The 22,243-nt window shown below is 49.8% G+C and overlaps 1 protein-coding gene across 1 annotated transcript in view; it reads left to right on the forward strand.

The window, feature by feature from the left end:
- Positions 1 to 308: 308 nt before the first annotated feature.
- LOC136662359 (tetraspanin-15-like) overlaps positions 309 to 22,243 on the forward strand; it is a 123,520-nt gene continuing 101,585 nt past the window's right edge. The window contains exon 1 of the mRNA XM_066639572.1: positions 309 to 389. Within this exon, the coding sequence (XP_066495669.1) occupies positions 315 to 389 (75 nt within the window). The 5' untranslated portion in view covers positions 309 to 314. The remainder of the gene's footprint in view (positions 390 to 22,243) is intronic.

A 22,243-nucleotide genomic window follows, 5' to 3' on the forward strand; every position in this document is an offset into this window, starting at 1 on the left:
GGTTCGGAAGGGGAGGGTCCCTGCAAGACTTACAGCCACATTGACCTGGGATTGGGAATGAGCCCCACTGACTCCACTGGGGCTTGCTTCTGAGTAGACGAGCCGCGGCACGGGCTCTTGGTGCTCTGCACGGCGCGGGGGAGGCTCCCTGCAGAACTCCGCGCGTTGCCCCCCTCTGGCTGCGCCACCGCCTCCCTCCCCGCCGCCCCTTTCACTGCTTTCGCTTTCAGCGGGGCGGAAGCGGGCGAGCCGCGGAGGCTGGTCGGGAGTGCCGAGCCGGTCGTCCGGCCGGCCAGCCATCTAGCGCCGCCAGCATGGGCCGGGGGGACTCGCTGCTGGGCTACTACTGCCTCAAGTTCTCCCTCTCCGCCTACGCCAGCCTCTTCTCGGTAGGTGCCCACGGGGGTCCGCCCACCGCCCTCCTTTGTCTGCCAAGACAAAGCGCTGCTGCCCGGCCCGGGCGCCCCCTCCCCGGTCTCCGCCTGTGGTGGCGTAGCCGCAAGGGGGGCAAAGCACCAAGTTCCGCAGGGAGCCACCGCTTGGGGTGCAAGCGCCCCCCCTTTGGAGCTGCGGAACTTAGTGCTTTGCCCCCCCTCCAGCTACGCCACCGGGCCCGTGGGGGGAGGCGCATCGACCTCTGCTCTTTGTGTCCTGCCGGCGTTTGAATGAATGAGCATCGCGGCCAGGGATGGCTGGGCGGGGAGGCTGCGGGTCGTGGGTGCTCCTCCTCCGAGGAGGGCTGGCTGCAGCTGGCCTGTGATGCTTCCCAGACCAGGCCTTCACTCAGTGGCGTAGCTAGAGGGGGGGCGGCAAAGCGCTTTGCAGGGAGCCTCACCGCAGCCTGTAAGGGGCCTCTCCCCTTTGGAGTCTTCCAGGCGTGTGCCTCTGTTTTGATCCCACCTCCTGGACTGGCTCTGAGGGGAAGGGGCTGCATGCATTCTGTGGGGAGGCTCCCTGCAAAACTTAACACGTTGCACCCCCTGTAGTTATGCCACTGCCTTCAGGAAGCAACGTGGCTGGGAGACGAAGCAATGAACTGGGAATGCCACTTCCAATCTTGCACAGGAAACTTACTTTTCACCAGAGTTCATAGCCCAGTCTTAGTGTTCTGTGCCTGCAAGATATGAGTGTAGTGCCCCTGAGCACGCGCAAAGTGCATTTTGGAATCCTAGAATACTTGAGTTGGAAGGGCGTCTTTAGAGGTCATCTAGTCCACCCCTGCTCCATTCATGCCACCATCCCAACCAACTGCAGGTCTCTTGTTGTCTTGTGTGCTCCCTGGGGCATCTGGTGGGCTGCAGTGAGATACAGGAAACTGGACTAGACGGGCCTATGGCCTGATCCAGCAGGGCTGTTCTTATGTTCAGACAGGTGCCCTCTGCCTGAAAACACCCAATGAAGGAAGACCTACCGCTGCACAGAGTGCCAGGCAGCTCTTGCAATCAGGATGTTCTTTCTCATGTATACCTAAAATCTGCTTCCCTTTAGTTCCTACCTGTTGGTTCCAGTCCTATCCACCAAAGCCACTGGACAAGTCCTTTCTTTCTTCTGGAAGAGGCTGTCATACCGCCCCTTAGTCTTCTCTTCTCCAGGCTAAACATACAAATGCATGTATATGTTTATCAGAGAACTTGGTTTCCAGACCCCTCGCCATTTCAGCCTTCTTTGAAACCCGCTCCAGCTTATCAGTGTGGTGCCCAGATTCAGATACAGTAGAGTTATAGAGCTGGGCTTCATGATCTTGTGGGTCCCTTCCAAGTCCCTGCAAACCAACACTGGGCTTGCAAGTCCAGTGGCAAAGGATTCTTCTTTCTCTTCTTTTCCCATCTGCTGGCTGGTGGCCAATGTGCTCTGCTACAGTATCACTCTGCCCCTTCATTCCTCTGTGGCCAATCAGAAGGAGAGCAAAGAGCCTTATGACAGAGGCTCATGTATACCTCTTGATGACAACATGGCTGTGGTGGTGACAATATGGCTGTGACTGTTGAGTTTGAGTCACAACCTACTTGTTGAATACCTCTGGTGTGGGTGACTCTCCTCTTGCCCGTTCTTTGAGTGTTGGATTTTGGGTGTGAATGGGATCTAAAGAATTCAAGAGTGACCAGTGGCTGTGTGGGTCATGGTGTAGCCCTTTCTGGGCAAGAGGAAGTCTTGGAAGTGGGAGGTTGGATTGGGTAGTGGTGTCGTTAGAAGGGGTGCAAAGTACTAAGTTTTGCAGGCACCCAAACACACCGTGCAAGCTCCCCCTCCCCTTCGGAACCATTCCAGATGTGGGAGCAAAATGGAGGCATATGCCTGGAATGGCTCTGAAGGGGAGGGGTCACTTGCATGGCTCATTCAGGCACCTGTAAATCTTAGTGCTGTGCACCCCCTTTAGCTACACCACTGGGATTGGGCCAAAGATTTGCATCTGGTCTCCCAGCCAGCATTGTCTGGGTCTAGCTAGCATTGAGATTAAAAGCAGCAGAGCACATGCTGCCTTTCTTAAGTCTACCTAGCAAATTATTTGTCTGGTACTGAAGACGTCTTGGCCCATGTAGTTTGAATTGGGCAGGTAGCAAAATGAAGCATTGGCCAAAGCAGACCGTGTGAGCTGAATAGGTGGTGTCATGTGCTATTCCCAGACACTTGATTGGTTTGCCTGACCTCTGAATGTCACCTGAGTAATGTGCGGTGACACAGCATGGACTGCACTGCCAGTTGCTGATCTCCTGGGAGATGGATTGCATTAACTCAAAGGGAGTGTCTGAATCAAAGGTCGCTTGGAAGATAGATGGAGTAGTTCACAGAGTGCAGGTCTTTAGGAAATGGGAGTGTTTGGAGTTGCGCAGCTCTGCGTGTAGAAAGGAGAGCCCTCTGTGTGTGTGTCTCAATGGGCAGTGGAACTGCTGCTCACCTGAGCCTCTGCCTTGTCTCTTAATCCCTCTTGTCTCCTCCTTTTCTCTGTTGCTTGTGATAGGGTGGTTGCTACCCCAGTCCAGCTGCCAGGCTTCCTTAGACTGCATGCTCTTGGGCAGATCAGACTGTTGTCTGTTTGCCAAATGCTGGGGTGGTATTAAGAATGTTTGTGTACCACTTTGTAGTAGTTCACAACATGGTTTACACAGCTAAGCCAATAAAGGAGTCTGTACACACAATCTAAAAGAGACTCCAGCAGCAGCATCCACTGGGAAAGATGCCGTGCTGGGGTTGAAGAAGGACAGTTGCTCTCCCTGTGCTAAATAGAAGAGGGCACCACTGTATTTTGTATTTTTTTTTAACCGTTCTGTGCAATCAGCAAGCTTCCTGGGGCAGCTCATGTAGCATTAAAATGCCAAAAGTTCACAATGCAATACAATCACAGTGCAATTTCAGCACAGTGAAATTAATGGAACTTTCTCAATGATGTGCTAGTTCCCCCCCCCCCCGCCATGAGCTTTCCCCTGGGAATTTCTCCCCTGTGGGCTGAAGTGGTTCAGTCCTGACACAGAGCTATGGTATGGCCCTGCTGATCATGCATTTCAGCTCTAAGCCTGGAAACTGCCAGTTTAGGCCAGGGGTCTCTAAACGTTTCTGCCAAAGGGCCACATCTAATATCTGGCACAATGTTGAGGGCTGGAAAAAAAATTAAATATATAATTTAAATAAATACATTAGAGATGGAACTTAGATGGATGAAGGAAGGAAGGAATGAATGGGCTCAAATGTCCAGAATTTCTCCAAGCACCAGCACAGCCCAAGATATAAAGCATACACTTAAATGGACCCCATTCCCCCACCCCACAAGCACAACTCTGGTTGTTTGGTCAGCTAGGCCAGAGGCACTCAGGGGATCAGAGGCTGGTTGCGGGCCAGATAGAGGTTCTCCATGGTCTGCATCTGGTCCCTGGGCCGGGGTTTGGAGACCTGGTTTATACTGTAGATGCTTTGCAAGCAATCTGGGGTTGATTGGACAGTAACTGAGTTGTTGGGCTGCGTGAGGACAGTCTCCAAACTCTCCTCTACAAACTGGAGGAGTCCCATTGTCTGCAACAGCAAGGTAGTCCTCAGAAACACACTGTTTGATGAAGCAGCTGTTGGTCGCTATTCACATTCTTGATTACTAGAACAAGGTGGATGAGATGTTCCTTTGTCTGTTGCATGTGTCTGTTTCGCCTTCCATGATAGAAGAGGAAGGAAACCCCAGAAACTTTTGGGTAAATACTTACAGGAATACTTCCATAATGCTTACAGGAATCGTCGTGGTGCATTCAGGCTTAAAATATGTTCCTGAAGGAATGTATTGCCTGATGAAGATGGTTTGTGGAGGCCTGGGTCGGTTCTTATCAAACTTTTGAGTGAAAATTGGTTATTTATTTATTTATTTATTTATTTATTTACTTATTTAATTAATTAATTAATTAATTAATTTGTGCCCCGCCTTTTTGCCCAACGGGCACACAAGGCGGCTAACAAACAATTTAAAAATACAACATGAAAAACAGTTAAAAACAATTTACAATGATTAAAAAGCTAAAAACAAAACAAACCCCGTGGATTTTTATATAAAAAGCAAGAACGCCAGCCAGCCTGTCAACAATTAAAAGCTTTTTGAAATAAAAAGGTCTTCAGTCCACGCCGAAACGTTAGCAACGAGGGAGCAGTTCTCAGTTCTAAGGGGAGGGTATTCCACAGTTCGGGGGCCACCACCGAGAAGGCCCTCTTCTTGGCTGCCACCCCTCTCACATCTCTTAGTGGCGGCACAGTCAAAAGGGCCCCCCCAGAAGATCTAAGAGCATGGGCCGGATTGTAGGGAAGGAGGCGGTCCCTCAAATACCCCGGACCCGAGCCGTAAAGGGCTTTAAAAGTCAAAACTAGCACCTTGAATTGGGCCCGGAACAGAACCGGCAACCAGTGTAGCCGCAGGAGCAACAGCTCAACAGAGTCAAACCAACGTGCCCAGCAACCACACGAGCAGCCGCGTTCTGTACTAGTTGTAATTTCCGGACCGTCTTCAAAGGCAGCCCCACGTAGAGCGCATAGCAATAATCTAATCTAGATGTCACTAGGGCATGGGTTACTGTGGCCAGGTCCGCGCAGCTCAGGTACGGTCGCAGCTGGCGAATCAGCCGAAGCTGAGCAAAGGCTCCCCTGGCCACCGCCGCCACCTGGGACTCCAGGAGCAGCTGTGGATCCAGGAGAACCCCCAAGCTGCGGACCTGCTCCTTCAGAGGGAGTGCAACCCCATTCAGAGCAGGACGATAGTCCAGCACCCGAGCTGTGGATTTCCGAACCAAGAGCACCTCTGTCTTATCCGGATTTAATTTCAGCTTGTTCGCCCACATCCAGTCCCTAACTGCCTCCAGACAGCGATCCAGGACCCCAACCGCCTCCTCAGAATCAGGGGGAAAGGAGAGATAAAGCTGGGTGTCATCAGTGTACTGGTGGCAACCCACTCCAAACCCCGGATGACCTCTCCCAGCGGCTTCATGTAGATGTTAAAAAGCATGGGGGATAAGATGGAACCCTGCGGCACCCCAAACCTAAGAGGTCGGGGTGCCGAACAGGCTTCCCCCAGCACCACCTTCTGGGATCTGTCAGCCAGGAAGGAGCGGAACCACTTCAAAACAGTGCCTCCAAGCCCCAACCCGGCCAGCCGGCCCAGAAGGACACCATGGTCGATGGTATCGAATGCCGCCGAGAGGTCCAGCAGGACTAACAGGGTTGCACTCCCCCTGTCCATCCCCCGGTGAAGGTCATCCACCAAGGCGACCAAGGCAGTCTCCATCCCAAACCCCGGCCTGAAGCCAGATTGGAATGGGTCCGGATAATCCGTTTCCTCCAGTACCCTCTGAAGCTGGGATGCCACCACCCGCTCAATCACCTTGCCCAGGAATGGGATATTTGAGACCGGCCGAAAGTTATTTAAATTAGTGGGATCCAGGGAGGGCTTCTTCAGGAGGGGGCAAACCATCGCCTGCTTCAAGGCAGGCGGGAGCACCCCCTCCCTCAGAGATGAGTTCACCACCCTCCCCGTCCACTCGGCCAGCCCTTCCCGGGCAGCCCTAATTAACCATGCTGGGCATGGGTCGAGCGGGCAAGCAGCAGGTCTCACACTCCAGAGAATCCTGTCCACATCCTCAGGCTCTACAAGCTGAAAAGAATCCCAAATAGCAGGATAGACAGGTGCCCCGGGGACATCAGTAGACATGCCCACAGCGGCGTCCAAGTCATGCCGAATCTGATTGACCTTCTCTGCAAAGTGTCTTGCAAACTCATCACAGCGAGCTTCCGTGTGCTCCACCCCACCAGTAGGGGGGGCCAGATGTAAAGGGCTACGGACCAAACGAAAGAGCTCAGCTGGACGGTTCTCTGCAGATGCAATGGTGGCCGAGAGGTGTGCCCTCTTAGCTGGTTAGAACTGCTTTTCTCAACTATGGGTTGAGGTGGTGGGTTGTGAGCCAGCTTCAGGTGGGTCAGGTAGCACCTAGCTCAGCTGCCATTGAAAATACAGAACTGAAAATACAGGGGACAGAGCTGCTGGGCAGGGCGGACTCCTGGTGGGAGATTGGCCTGGTGCTTTGCCCTGAAGAGGTGGGAAGATGAGACACTGGGAGTGGGGAGGGCTGTGTGGTTGGAGAAGGATCCAAGTCTGCTCTCTGTTTTGACTTTCCACAATCAAACATTCCACGCTGGAATGTTTGATTACTGAGTTCTGCAAAATAATAGCATGAGCACACTGTGTGACGGGACATTTGGATGATCATGGCTTAGGTCTGAAGCCTAAATTGATGATGTCACTTCTGGCCATGACATCACTTCCATGTTAATGACATCATTCCTGGTGTGTCCCAACAGATTGTCATTCTAAAAAGTGGGTCCCACTGTTAAAAAGTCTGAGAAGTGCTACTTTGAGTAATATCCTATGACTGCTAGCTTTTGGTTGGCCGTCAACACTGGCCCAAATGTGTGGGGTGGTAGTTGCCAATCCATGTGAACATGTTTTCAGTTTTGTGGGCTGCGTCCAGAATAGTTTGGTCACTTGCTTTAAAGCAGTTCAGGATTGTCATGCAGGCTCTATTTCTCATTGTGCCTTCTGGGAGCGTTGTTTAAGATGAGGAATTGTTGAGTATTCATCGGTCCGTGAAAAGGACACGGAGAGAAAGAGATGGCTGTGCTCTCTTTCTTCCCCTCTGATTTGATTTGTATTGATTGACATTTAACAACAATTAGTCTTCATGAACCCATTTCATGTCTCTCATAGGGATAGTTCTCTAGGGCGGGAGGCTCCTAGCTGTGGGTAATCCAGTTTTAAGAGGGAGGGTTTTGATGGACGTCTGGACTGCCTGGTGACCTGCCTGCTGGGTGCAGAGTTTACAGCCATCGTGTAAGCAGGCAGTGGCCATGGTGCCTTCAGCATAGCACCATTGGGCAGTGTAGTTGGTGTTGGAGGAATCTCTTAAAACTGGTTTCCTCCTTTAGGGGGGAAGCAGAGTAGCTTCAGCAGCAGACCCCCGCCCCCTCTTGCTGGGAATCAACCCAGGGAGCCTCCCACACCCACTGCTAATCAATAAAAACAGACAACAATGGCTGGTTGAAGTTTCAAAAGAAATCATTTACTCACGGTTCCATAGAAGCATGTGGTTACAGCATCTGAATATGTTCAGAGGTACACTAAACTCAATAGACAACAAGGCCCTAAGGCTGCCTCGTCCTGCTTGTGCCATGCGGTCAAGATGGCGTCGCCAGCAGAGCCCTGCTGTGCGCCATCCCAACGGGTCAGTGGTCAGCAAAGTAAAAAAGGAAGAAGAGAGCGAGCCTGGAGGAAAGGAAAGTTATATAGGGTCTGGGCCACACACCCCCACATAGGTCATCCAAAAGGGACAGGTAAATTGGTGATGACACTGGGTCATCGCTTAACTCTTTCAGTGCACAGTATCCTGCCACCTCTTGGAAGCAGACGGAGTTGTACCAACTCCAACAGTTGGCTGGTTCTGGAAGCCAAATTGAGGTTGCAAAGGTAGGACACTGGAGACTAGGGCCTGCTGGGTCAGCCACACAGGTGGAGCAGATGAGTCTCGATGTGTGGATTGATTCAAATCTGTGAGTACTGGGCCTGCAGGTAAGGAGGGCCCACTGGATTAACTTCTTGGCCACTTTGGTTTTTGTTTTTTTTAAGAGGATGGTACAGTATAAAATATTGATAGGCAGCAATAAGGAACTAATCCAAAGGGTTGGGTTTTGAGAGAGGCTTTGAAGGAAGAGAGTTGCCCTCATTCAGGTTGTGGGATGGCATTTGTTTCTGCAGCTCTGGCCAGGTTCCTGGCAACCATCTGGCAGGGAATTTCCTGGCTTCCCTCATGGCATGATGAAGCCGATACTCATATTCAACACTCGTCATCTACATTTGTTCCTTGGGGAGGACCCCTAAGCAGAATCACATTTGTGTGGGTCAGTAGCAACATCGAAAAGGAGGGCATTTCCCCACAAGGCAGCAGAAGCTGTGTTGACTCTCCCTGGCAGTCTTTCCCACCCGTGGAGCTGTCTGGAAGAGCCAGCCCCCTGGGAATCCCTGCTCTTTGCCTTAATTGCTGCTTCCGAAAAGCAGCAAGCGAGACTGAAGTGCCCCTCTGCAGACTGTTTGAGTGGCTTAAAAGGAAAGATGTGTTTAAGTACTTGAGATGGGCTCCTTCAGTGAACATGTGTACGGTGGCGTAGCTGGAGGGGGTGGAGGACTCAGGCTGGTAGTGAGGCGGGCAAGTGGCCCCTCTCTTCGGAGCCATTCCTTGCAGGGGGAGCAAAACGGAGGCATTTGCCTCACTCACCCCATAATGGCTCTGAAAGGGAGGGGAAGAAGAGGGGCCACTTGCATGCTGCGGTGAATCTCCCTGCAAAACTTAGTCCTTTGCACCCCCTCTAGCTTTGCCACTGCTTATTGTAGCTTCTGGGCCCTTGGAGAATTTTTTTGAAATGGTCCTTGTGGCTCTGCGAGAATCGCAAAGCGGCCTTGGTGTGGGGCTGCAGAATAGCACAGGGGCTGTCATCTTGTAATGGGGAAATTGCTGCTTCATTGCAGACCTGCTTATTCTCACTGATGGGGCGTATTTGGCTTTGGGGGAGGCATCTCACCGCAAGACCCGAAGGAGATGTTTATGCAATTGCTGTGCAATTATCAAGGGCTTGCTGGCAAATTCGATTATGCGTGATATTTTGTAATGGCGTGGAGAGGGCACTGTTTTCCAAATGGTACATTTGACAGTTGGGCTCTGATTGAATTCAGACAACAGTTGCACCGACAGAAACCTAAAGCAGGAAGATATTTGCTGCAGACGAAGCAAACCACCCCCAGTCAGCTTATGTGTCTCGGAGGGACCAAATACCTAACAGTTCAGCATAGTATTTCACCTCATTTCTTTGTGTTGGATGCAGCAGGTGAATTATTATACCCAGGGGAAACATAAGCCATGGACAGCAGGCACGCAGGCCTGAAGCAAAGGAAGCAAGCCGTGAGCATAGAGGCTGCCCTACCCAGGCCAGCCATTGGCTGTGCAGCCCAGAAGTAGCCTGGCTGTGGCTGTCCCACATCTCCCACCTCTGTCATCAGATCTCCTTCTCCTTTTAACAAGAGACTGAACCTGCCTTCTTGAAAAGCATAGGCTTTGCCCTGGGCTTCTGCAGCAAGCAGGCTTAATGTTAAATTCTCAGCCAACAAGTTCTTTGAAATCTTAGGACACTCCCTGCAGGCAGATAAATCTCACAGTGTGTGATGTTTGAGAGTGGAGTGTTTTGGGGAGCAGGCAGGCATCCCATGGTTGGAATAGTCTCCAGCACAGAAAGCTAGCATGTTGCTGAGGGGGAAAGCTAGCTGGACTAGAATCCTCTCCAGGGCACGGTAGTTCTAGGGACTCTCCCAGGGACTCTGCGTTGCATGGTTAGCACTTGCAGGTAAACCTGCCCATCTGTGTGCAATGTATGTGGGTGGTTGTATGTAAGACCATAAGAAGAGCCCTGCTGGATCGGGCCAAAGGCCCATCTAGTCCAGCTTCCTATGTCTCAGCGGCCCCCCCAGATGCCTCCAGGAGCACACAGGGCAACAAGACACTTGCATCCTGTTGCCACTCCATTGCACCTGGCATTTAAATATAGCCTACTTCTAGAACCAGGAGGCTGCCTATACCCATCACGGCTTTTCCTCTATCTTTCCTCTATCAAACTTTTCCTCTATCAATTTGTCAAATCCCCTTTTAAAGGAATCTAGGCAAGATGCGACCATCACATCCTGTGGGCAAGGAGTTCCACAGATTAATGACACACTGGGTCAAAAAATATTTTGTCCTGTTTTTAATGTGATTCTAGCAAAAGAGCTTTCCATTCAAAATATTAAAAACACATTAAAATGTCAGCAGTGAAAAGGTGTGGTGGAAATGAGTCTATGAATTAGAGCAGTGTTTCTCAAACTGTGGGTCGGGACCCACTAGGTGGGTCGTGAGCCGATTTCAGGTGGGTCCCCATTCATTTCAATATTTCATTTTGATTAAACTTGATGCTACTATGGTATGTGACTGCATTTGGAGAAATGTGACAGATCTGTACTTTGAACAGGCTACTATATATATACTTTTAACAATGAAAATCAATGGGACTTACTCGTGGGGAAAGTGTGGGTAGGATTGCAGCCTAGGATTGTGAAAAATTTTCCTACTTGATGATGTCATTTTCGGTCGTGACCACTTCCAGTGGGCCCCGACGGATTCTCATTCTAAAAAGTGGGTCCCCGTGCCAAAAGCGTGAGAACCACTGAATTAGAGAATCCCTGGGGGTTATCATCCTGATCCCAGCCATGCTTCTGCTTGGCGCTAAACCCTGAGGGCAGACGGGCTGTCGATAAAGCAATATCATCAGTTGGGGCTGCTTGACTGAAGCCACTGACCTTTTGGAAAATTGAAGGAAACTGGCGCCTGGTGGGGAAAGAAATGTTTTGTGCGTTCCTGTAATCTGTGAGGTTAATGGTTGTGGATGATGATTGCTTGGCTCTCTTGTTGTGCCTGGGTGGAGTGGTGACAGACTAACATGGTGTGAGAAACAAATATGACCCTCTCTCATGTGAACATTTTGTGTCCACTTCCTTTGCCACCCATGTTAACCTTACATGGTTGACTTGGCTACATTGCCATATTTGCATGTTAATTTGGGTTTCTGGCACCTGGGTCCATGAGATCCTTCTAGAGAAACCCCATTGCTGCTGTTGGTTGTCTTTTTTCTCCCTTAAGGGGAATTCATTTTACTGCCCTCCAAAGGACAAACACTTGGGCGGCAGCAGGGGGGGGGGAGGAATTGCCACTCCCTTTCAGTGGCAATTGCTGCTGGGTTGCTTGTAGACGCAGGAAGTCCATCAAAGGATTATTTGTAGTGCTGGAGGAGAGTGTGGCTTACCTCCAAGAAAGGATCACGATGTACGTGTGGTTGTAAATTCCACGTTGTTGGCCACTCACGGTTGTGTTTCCCAGGAATAGCCGCACCCTTGGTCTGCAACCGAAAGTGTGCTAGAGATTCCGTGTTCCTCAGATTGCCTTATAGGTTATCTTCTTTCTCCCCACCCCCTTATTCTCTTGCAGGGAGCATGTTTTCTTTGCAACTTTTCACCAAGCCTGGCTAACACTCTCTGCTACAGTACTTGTCATTCTGCCACCTCTTCGCTCAGAATACCTCTACCAAGCTATCTGCTCATCGCTCTCCTCCTTCAACTTTCTATTACACTCTCTGCTCTCTTCTTTTGTCATGCTCTTCCTGCTTTTGGGGGGGGCTGAAGTCAAATGCTATTTACTTTCCCTTGGAAGTAGCCTGTGTGTTTCTTGGCGTGAATGTGGTTGATCCGTGCTTTGGAGAGTCGTGGATTTGGGAGTGATTTTGGAGGGTGAACTCCAAAATTAGTAGTGGTAGTAGTAAAAAATTCCTCTCTACTGCTTTTCAGCAATAGTCATTCACAATGTGGTTTACATAATAAAATCAATCAGTGGTTCAATACATAAATCCATCAGAACTACAGCTGCAGATATTCTGTGCTCAAGATGGCTTCATTCGACACCTGTAATTGGTTTTTGCACTGGTATTTTTAGGAATGGAGAAATGTTTGTGCCTTTCTGCACTGTAGATCATCTTTCCAAGAAATGTTTGAGCGTAACGAGTATTCCAGAGTGGTAACTGTAGTTTGGTGCAGCAAAAGCAGTCTTGTGTTTGACCATTTTAAATACTAACCCAGGGGTGCCCAATATGTCGATTGCGAGCTACCAGTCGATCTCGAGGCGAAATGAGTCGATCGCAGGCTTCTCTCCTGTCCACGCATCCCTAGGAGTGAGCCCCTGGCAGGCTTGTGAGCCCAGGGAGTGAGCCCAGGGAGCCCAGGGAGTGAGTCCAAGGAGCCCAAGAAGTGAGCCCAGGGAGTGAGCACCTGGCAGGCTCCTCCCTGGGAGAGGAGCCGCTGGCAGGCTTCTCTCCCGTCCACGCATCCGTGGGAGTGAGCCCCATTGACTTTACTGGGGCTGACTTACCTTTCCCCTGTTTTTGCACTGGTATGTATGGAGATCTGCCCCCCCCCCAACTTCCATCTGTTGGTTCTGTGTGCAAGGGGTTTTGCACTGGTCTTGCTGTGATGTCTATACAGAGATCTTCCCTCCCCCACACCTTTCCCCTGCTTTTGCACTGGTATATATGGAGATCTGCCCCCCCCCCAACTTCCATCTGTTGGTTCTGTGTGCAAGGGGTTTTGCACTGGTCTTGCTGTGATGTCTATATAGAGATCTTCCCTCCCCCACACCTTTCCCCTGCTTTTGCACTGGTATATATGGAGATCTGCCCCCCCCAACTTCTATCTGTTGGTTCTGTGTGCAAGGGGTTTTGCACTGGTCTTGCTGTGATGTCTATATAGAGATCTTCCCTCCCCCACACCTTTCCCCTGCTTTTGCACTGGTATATATGGAGATCTGCCCCCCCCAACTTCTATCTGTTGGTTCTGTGTGCAAGGGGTTTTGCACTGGTCTTGCTGTGATGTCTATATAGAGATCTTCCCTCCCCCACACCTTTCCCCTGCTTTTGCACTGGTATATATGGAGATCTGCCCCCCCCAACTTCTATCTGTTGGTTCTGTGTGCAAGGGGTTTTGCACTGGTCTTGCTGTGATGTCTTTATAGAGATCTTCCCTCCCCCACACCTTTCCCCTGTTTTTGCACTGGTATGCATGGAGATCTGCCCCCCCCCACTTCCATCTGTTGGTTCTGTGTGCAAGGGGTTTTGCTGTGATGTCTATACAGAGATCTTCCCTCCCCCACACCTTTCCCCTGCTTTTGCACTGGTATGCATGGAGATCTGCCCCCCCCACTTCCATCTGTTGGTTCTGTGTGCAAGGGGTTTTGCTGTGATGTCTATATAGAGATCTTCCCTCCCCCACACCTTTCCCCTGCTTTTGCACTGGTATGCATGGAGATCTGCCCCCCCCCCACTTCCATCTGTTGGTTCTGTGTGCAAGGGGTTTTGCTGTGATGTCTATACAGAGATCTTCCCTCCCCCACACCTTTCCCCTGCTTTTGCACTGGTATGCATGGAGATCTGCCCCCCCCCACTTCCATCTGTTGGTTCTGTGTGCAAGGGGTTTTGCTGTGATGTCTATATAGAGATCTTCCCTCCCCCACACCTTTCCCCTGCTTTTGCACTGGTATGCATGGAGATCTGCCCCCCCCCACTTCCATCTGTTGGTTCTGTGTGCAAGGGGTTTTGCTGTGATGTCTATACAGAGATCTTCCCTCCCCCACACCTTTCCCCTGCTTTTGCACTGGTATGCATGGAGATCTGCCCCCCCCCACTTCCATCTGTTGGTTCTGTGTGCAAGGGGTTTTGCTGTGATGTCTATATAGAGATCTTCCCTCCCCCACACCTTTCCCCTGCTTTTGCACTGGTATGCATGGAGATCTGCCCCCCCCCCACTTCCATCTGTTGGTTCTGTGTGCAAGGGGTTTTGCTGTGATGTCTATACAGAGATCTTCCCTCCCCCACACCTTTCCCCTGCTTTTGCACTGGTATGCATGGAGATCTGCCCCCCCCCCCAAACTTCCATCTGTTGGTTCTGTGTACAAGGGGTTTTGCACTGGTCTTGCTGTGATGTCTATATAGAGATCTTCCCTCCCCCACACCTTTCCCCTGTTTTTGCACTGGTATGCATGGAGATCTGCCCCCCCCCCCACTTCCATCTGTTGGTTCTGTGTGCAAGGGGTTTTGCTGTGATGTCTATACAGAGATCTTCCCTCCCCCACACCTTTCCCCTGCTTTTGCACTGGTATGCATGAAGATCTGCCCCCCCCCCAACTTCCATCTGTTGGTTCTGTGTGCAAGGGGTTTTGCACTGGTCTTGCTGTGATGTCTATATAGAGATCTTCCCTCCCCCACACCTTTCCCCTGTTTTTGCACTGGTCTGTATGGAGATCTGCTCCCCCCCCCCCCACTTGTATTGGAATTGAGGAAGATCTGGTGAGGAGGTAGATGTGGTGTCAGCAGTGGCCCCTTCAAGGGTAAGGCCTGGGCATCCAGCAGAGTGTGCTGCACAGCTGCAGCCACTTGAAGGCAATAGGGCCCTCAGGGATATAAGAGCAGCTGAGGCAGGAAGGGCTCCACTTATTTATGTGAGTCAGCCTTTTCCTACATGAAGATCATTAAGTCCAAGTACCGTTCCACCATGACTGATGAACGTTTGGAAGTGTGCTTGAGGCTGGCTGTCAGCAGCTACTGTCCGGACTATGCATCCTTGGCTGATTCACTTCAGTGCAAGTCATCAAAGTAAACTCAAGTAATTACAAAAAATGTTTATAGTTAATTATGTTGTGTTGTGCAATATTGGCTCATGTGGTTATGCAAGGTACACCAACATACATTGTACACATAAATGTTATATGTTATGATGGCGCGAACATTGTAAATAAAACTCTGGTAGATCTCCGGGCCTTCCTGGGTTTCAAAGTAGCTCTCGAGCCAAAAAAAGTGTGAGCACCCCTGTACTAACCTGTTCTCAGCATATGCTTTTATGCATTAGAATCCATTTTATCATGTGTATGGTGTCCTCATCCTCTTCTGGCTGAGGTATGTGTGTACACCCCACAGAGAGAGATTGTCAGCAGTAGGGGGTGAAGGTCTGTGAAATGGAAGAGGTGCATTCTGTCACCCTGATTATGTAAAGGTCAGTGGTGACTCATTGTAGTAAGGGAAATAGACTTCCTAGCTGGTGTAAGTTTCCTGGCTAAAGCACTGGGAACAATGGTTTCCTACTGGAGCCTGCAAAAGGGAGGGGGGAGAGACTCAGAGTTGTGCAGGAAAGAACCAAATAGCCCTGCAGCATGAGAGGTTCATCGGGTGACCCTTTTTACACAAAGCTAAAAACATAGGACCAGTCCAGTGCTGATTTACTTTGGCAATGACAGGCGGTGATGTAGCTTTCTGGCCAAACCAAGTTACTTAATGTACAGAGTGTGATAAGAAACTGCAGTCGTTGCTTGAGCCAAAGCAAATAGAATTGAAGCTCCTGATATATTCTGCTTCAGCAGTTTCGTGCTAGATTCTCCCTTTGAAGTCCTATTGCTGTGAAGTGGTGCATGCAGGAGAATGTGGTGGGACAGAACAAGCCTTGCAGCTGCTGCCAGATCCCCTACGCTTGTGTCATCATCTGGCGATAGCGTTATTTGGACTGACCAAAGAAATGCCAGATTGCAAGCCAGCTCTTGAGGTCTCCAGATCTCTTTGTCAGGATGGAGGTGTGGGGCATGGCTGGATGGTGAGCACCTGAAGTCCGCAGTGGCAGCAGTCCTAAAACAGAGCACAGGAGGAATGAATCAGGCACACTGGGAATTAGCCTTGCTAAGTGCTAGATCTCGGTTTGTGCCCAGAGCCTCTGGGAAGAAGTCACAATACTGGTTGTCTTCTTGCACATACCCTTTCAGACTGAAACCCAGTAGTTATTCCAGCAGTTCTCAAACTGCGAGTCCAGGACCCATCAGTGTGTTATCCATTGCAGATTAGGCTATGTGCATTAAGGGTTAAACAAGCTGCTACTGCTGCCCAGTTGCCATTATAGCCACAACCGTCGGCATTTATAAATCAGGTAGCAGCCTCCAGGGACACTAAAAGAGTTTGGGAACCACTGAGTTATTCTGTTCCACTCCTAACACTAGCCGAACTGAATGAAGCACATGAACTTCTTGTCAGGCAGAGAAATGCAGCATAGAAATGTGGTCATCTGTGCTGATGGAGCTGAAGACTAATTTAAAGTGATGCACTAGTCCCCTTTGGCATTTCCTCCCTAAATGGTCACAACTGCCTGGACTGGACTGTACCACTGACATTGCAATGTTCCATAATTTGTTATTGACCCCCTTATTAAAGTTAAGGGTCTGGCTGATCTAAGATGTTCTGTTAAAGGGACTGCTCTTTGTGAGGTGAGCACTGGAGACTACTGTGTGCTTCTTGGCTATCTAAGCTGTGCAGGCAGATGCCAGGGCAATGTCAAGTTGTTCAGTCTTCATAGTGATTAAAGCTGTAGCATAAACTGGAAGTTTTGGCCTAACAAATGTTGCACTTGATTTATAAAAAAAATATTAATCCTCCAAGTGAATCTTATCATATGTGGTTGATGGTCACGCAACAAGGTTGCATGTTACCTAGGAATTTTTTTTCTTTTTGTTTTTGCATACGTTTTGTTGAAATTGCGCATTTATGGCCTCCCTTCTCTCAGTCAGGCCCCTTTGTTCATGTTGAAGGGGATTGAACTGATTTTATGTGTGAAGAACTGTTCTTAGGGAGATTGGCGATCGCTCTGTGAGAATTGGCATACCAGGTTTTGGTGCTTGGAAAGACTAACGCGTGAAATATGACTGTCTGAAAGACAAAATGCACCAGATTTTTGGAGACCTGATATTCTTCTGGCTTATTCAGCAATAAACATCCTACAGCTTCAAGACCATCCATGGTACTCAGATGTTTTCTGGAAAGGCTCTCTGGAATGAAACCTCCTCCCTTTAACCCTAAACTTGTCTCCAGGTCTTCCCTTCTTTGTCTCTTGGAATGTCCTGATTGTTCCTTATTGACCTGTGTCTTGTGTTTTATCCCATATATATTTCTGAAAACCCATTAAGAATGCTTTTAACAACAATATTGATTGTATTAATAAATATTAACAATAATATTAATTGTAATTCCATCCCATGCAAGCCATTTAAAACTATCTGCTTCAGGTTTTGTTCAAAATGCAACAATTTTCACGGGTTTGTGTTCAAGTCTAACCTTTTTTTGGTGTGTTTCCTCTTTTATTTGGCTAAAATTACTTGCAAGGCTTTGTGACTGGTGGACTTGTACCAGCTACTAATTTTGTTCAAGAGACTGCCAGAATTAATTGGAAAATACACTGTGGCACTTACCAACAGATATCATCTTGATATGAACACCGTTGCCAAGGGCAGCTGCAAGTATGACGGTTCCTGTCCATGGTGAAGGGGTTCTCTGCCTCGTGTGTCAGGAGTATCGGCTTAGAGCTGTGTGTAGATATCTGTAGCTTCTGTTTGCCACCAATTTGTTGTATTACCCTTTTGCCAGGAGCAAACCGAAGAGTGTTGCTCTCCAGTAAGGAGGTTGTGCAACTTGTCTTCGCGTTGGATCAAAACTGATGTGAACTTGCAAAAACCGTGCTGGGTCAGGCCAGACCATGCAGTGTATTTCATTGATCTATTTCAGACTGTACAGGCCCCCGAGCAGTTAAACACAATGGAAAAACGCCAAATAAATGATACCAAAGGTGGAGGTCCAAGCTGCAAGCAGCTATGCTATGTACAAGGAGGCCTGTTTTTGTTTAGCTTGAGGTATCACTGTAAAGTCTTCTGATTTCTAATGAAGTCGCCTTCTAACTGGTTTCCCTTGTTATGGAGTAACTGGCCCTCCTCAACCCAGCAGTGTCTTTTCTAGTGGCTGCCTGCTGGTGTTCTTTGGCATCTTTTTAGACTGTGAGCCCTTTTGGGACAGAGAGCAATTAATTGTTTTTTCTCTGTAAACTGCTTTGTGAACTTTCAGTTGAAAAGTATATAAATACTGTTAATAATAATTATGGGCTACTATGTCTAGAATTCCCAAAGTCTGCCAATCGAAGAACTTTTATGATTACTTTGGCCTTGGGAGAGGCAGAGGCATTCCTGCCACAGTTCGCACCTGTTGTGGTGGTGCTTATCTGGGAGCTTGGTGTTCTGGAAGTTTGGGGGATGACATAATGGTGTAATCACGTCACCCTCAATCTTCTGGGCCCATGCATTGACTTAAAAGTGAAAGCCCAGCTCTGTTCAGCAATGTGCAGCCAGTCACAGTGCGAAAACATGAACAGCAGCAAGAGAGCACAGCGGCTGGGCCTGAAGTGGCCAAAGACCACTGAATAGATAATGGGGCAGAGTAGTGTCTCCAACCCGCACCCCCACTGAGCCTCATGCCCAGAGCAGCCATTGCTGACACACCCCAGCATAGTGATGCACTGAGAAGAGGAGGACCTAGATATGGGGAAGAATGGAGACCTCCATGAGCAACTAGAAGTTGTGATAAAAGTTCAGGGAACAAGAATGGAATGGATAGTTCAAGAAGCTAGATGAGGATTCCACCAAAGAACCCCTGCTGTTCTTCTTCAGGACTGTGTGTTTGATATGAAGTAACCAAGGGATGTTTGCAACCCGGTACAGTAGCTCCTGTGGGCTTCATCAGAAGGTAGTGTTGCATGTATGACTAGTCTGTTGAACAGAATTGTGTCAAGGAAATCTAATGTTATTGAAATATTGAGCCCCTCCAGCCATTTTTGCAATGCGACGCACTGCTGTGAGTGGTTAGAATTGTCTCTGAACTTGGCACAGGCCTGTTGAGGCAGATCTCTCACTTCTTTCTCCACCCCGCCCCTTGCACCTAATTTGGGCATGAACAAACATCTTTGTGGCATAGCTATTCTGAATGGTTGGCATGTTCCAGCACAGACAGATCAAAAACTTAAAAAGCAAGTGGTGTTTCTGGTTAGCAAAGAAGAGGGTTTTGGATTATGTGAACTGGAATGAGGCAGTCTTAAAGGGTGCTGTGCAGTTCCTCTGGAATCCCAGGCGTCACAACAAAAGAATTTACTGTACACGTTGTATGCCTGTTTGGAAAAATCCACAGTTGGGCAATATCTTTAAGACTAACCAAAGTCTTGTGCGCAACAAGCCCTCGAGCTCTTGGTTGAACTGGATGGTGGAGCCAGAGGGAGCAGTGGAAGCTGGGAATAGGGGCAGTGGCCAAATGTCTGCAGTGTGTTATGTGAGTGCGGAAGTGCCTCTAGAGTGAAGGCAAAGTGAAAGAAACACTCCGTAATTGGAAGCCCTGAATTTCCTATTGGTCACAAAATTCACGCCATTCATCTGCTCCTCCTGGCGGTGGTGTAGCTGGAGGGGGGCAGAGCAGCCAGTCCGGCGGGGAGGCTCCGCGGGGTGGGCAAGCGGCCCTTCCCTTTAGAGCCATTCCCGGCAGGGGGAGCAAAATGGAGCTGTTTTGCTCCCCCTGGGAATGGCTCCGAAGGGAGGGGCTGCTTGCCAGCTCCCTGCCAGACTGGGTGCTCTGTCCCCCCTCCAGCTACGCCGCTGCCTCCTGGAAGTTGGCATGGAGTGACTATATGATCCTTGCTGCTGTCCCCTACCAAATTTTATGCAAGTCCATTGAGGGGAGGGGAAAGAGAGAGAGAGAACTCGCCCCTTCCTGCATGCTAGTTTAAAAAGAAAAATGCACTGTAGCTGTCTGCAGAGCCTGCTGCCTGGGAATGGAAAGCTCTGTGAACTTTGTGTGGCCTGCTGGCATCTTTTCATTGGCTTGTTCACAAAGACAGGCCCCAGCACTGAGCCTTTGTTCTCTCTCCAGCATACCATGGGACCCCCCCGCCCGCCACCAACTTCTGCTTCTCCATTGATTAACAGCCATTGCCAGATTTAAAATGAAACCAACTCTGCAGTGTTTGCCTGGATTGTGCATTTGCTTCTGTAAAACATTGGTTAATTTTGTAACTCGACAAACAGAGCCTTGATAATTTCAGACACCAGCATTTGAAACCACACTGGCCAGCTAGCAGCACCCGAGGTACAAGGTGCTACGGAGCCTGGTTATTGCAATACTTGCAGAAGCAGTAAAGGTCTTTTGCCTGAGGCGACGTGAAGCCTTTGCCTTTTGCCCGCTTGATTTGGTAGGGAAGGAATTGCTTTGGCCTCCCTCCTCTCGTTTCCATTGCCACAGTTCAGAGGTGATGGACATTAAGTACTGGGCATCTGACGGCATGTGGCACTTCAGAACAAATTGCTGGTTTCGGTTGGGTGTGTATAAGAAGGCCGGCTGTTATCCGTCAGCTTAAATGCTGTTGGGGTGACAGCAAGAGGAGAGGCTGCAGGCTTGGAAAATGGACGGTTTTTAAAAGGACCCCTAAATAAAACAACAACAACAAAAAAGCTATGCAGTCAGACAGCCAGCAGCAGGGTGGGGGCTATCCAGTGTTCTGCATCATGTGCCACATGTATGATTATATGCCTCTGGGGCATAAGTCATGGGTGTGTCCTCGGTGCAAGGAGCTCCAGGCTCTTAGGGAACGCGTCCGCTCCCTTGAAGCCTTGGTGGCCGACCTGGAGAAGCGCAGGCAGCCAGAGGAGGACCGTGGGGAGACTTCCGGGGACGATCAGGCTTCGTCCCAACCTCAGGCGTGCAGCTCCTCGGCTGCCCGGGTGGGAAGTCTCGGGACTGGAGGACGTCATCCTGGAGAGGAGGGAAACAATCCCCTAGGGGGGATCCCTTCTCCAGGGGATGGGCCCGTATCCGAGCGCACTCGGGATACTCCTCGGCGGGAGGGGGGTCGGGGGCTTCTTGTAGTGGGGGATTCGATTATTAGAAACATAGAGAGGGGGGTTTGCGACGGATGTGAGGACCGCATGGTGACTTGCCTGCCTGGTGCGAAGGTTGCGGACATCACTTCTCGTCTAGACAGGCTAGTAGACAGTGCTGGGGGAGAGGTAGCGGCTGTGGTGCATGTCGGCACCAACGACGTGGGCAAGTGTAGCTGGGAGGTCCTGGAGGCCAAATTTAGGCTTTTAGGCAGGAAGCTGAAAGCCAGGACCTCAAAGGTAGCGTTCTCTGAAGTGCTACCTGTTCCACGCGCAGGGCCAGCTAGGCAGGCGGAGATCAGGGGTCTCAATGCGTGGATGAGACGGTGGTGTAGGGAGGAGGGGTTTAGATTCGTTAGGCACTGGGGAACGTTTTGGGACAAGCGGGGCCTGTACAAGAGGGATGGGCTCCATTTGAACCAGAATGGAACCAGACTGCTGGCGCAGAACATTAAAAAGGTGGCAGAGCAGCTTTTAAACTGATCCCTGGGGGAAGGCCGACAGGAGCCGAGGGGCATCCGGTTCGGGACTCCTCATCCCTATGGGATGAGGATGGGGAGGTTAGAGAACAACAAGACAAAGGCAGGGTAGGAGAAGAAATTGGGAAAGGTAGGGTGATGGGATGTGATAGACGGTTTGGCACAATGAGAGGATGCGGGGACAAAGGAGCGAATAAGCAGCCCATCCTGGGGCATTCCGTGTATAAATGCTTTTGTGCGAATGCCCGAAGTCTACGAGCAAAGGTGGGAGAACTAGAATGTCTGGTGACAAGGGAAAATATTGACATAGTGGGCATAACGGAAACCTGGTGGAATGCGGAGAATCAGTGGGATACTGCAATCCCGGGCTATAAACTCTACAGGAGGGACAGGCAGGGGCGAGTTGGAGGTGGGGTGGCCCTTTATGTTAAGGAAGGGATAGAATCCAGCAAAGTAGAGATTGAAGGTGGGTCCGACTCCACCGTAGAATCTCTGTGGGTTAAATTACCAGGCTTGTGCAGCGATGTAATACTGGGGGCGTGCTATCGTCCTCCAGACCAGAAATCTGATGGGGACCTTGAAATGAGGAAACAAATCAGGGAGGTGACAAGGAAGGACAGGGTTGTAATCATGGGGGACTTCAATTATCCTCATATTGACTGGGTCAATTTGTGTTCTGGTCACGATAAGGAAACCGGATTTCTTGACGTGCTAAATGACTGTGGCTTAGATCAGCTAGTCACGGAGCCCACCAGAGGACAGGTGACTCTGGATTTAATTTTGTGCGGTACGCAGGACCTGGTTAGAGATGTAAACGTTACTGAGCCATTGGGGAACAGTGATCATGCTGCGATCCGTTTT

Source organism: Tiliqua scincoides, chromosome 11, assembly GCF_035046505.1.
Source record: "Tiliqua scincoides isolate rTilSci1 chromosome 11, rTilSci1.hap2, whole genome shotgun sequence".
Taxonomy (NCBI): Eukaryota; Metazoa; Chordata; class Lepidosauria; order Squamata; family Scincidae; genus Tiliqua; species Tiliqua scincoides.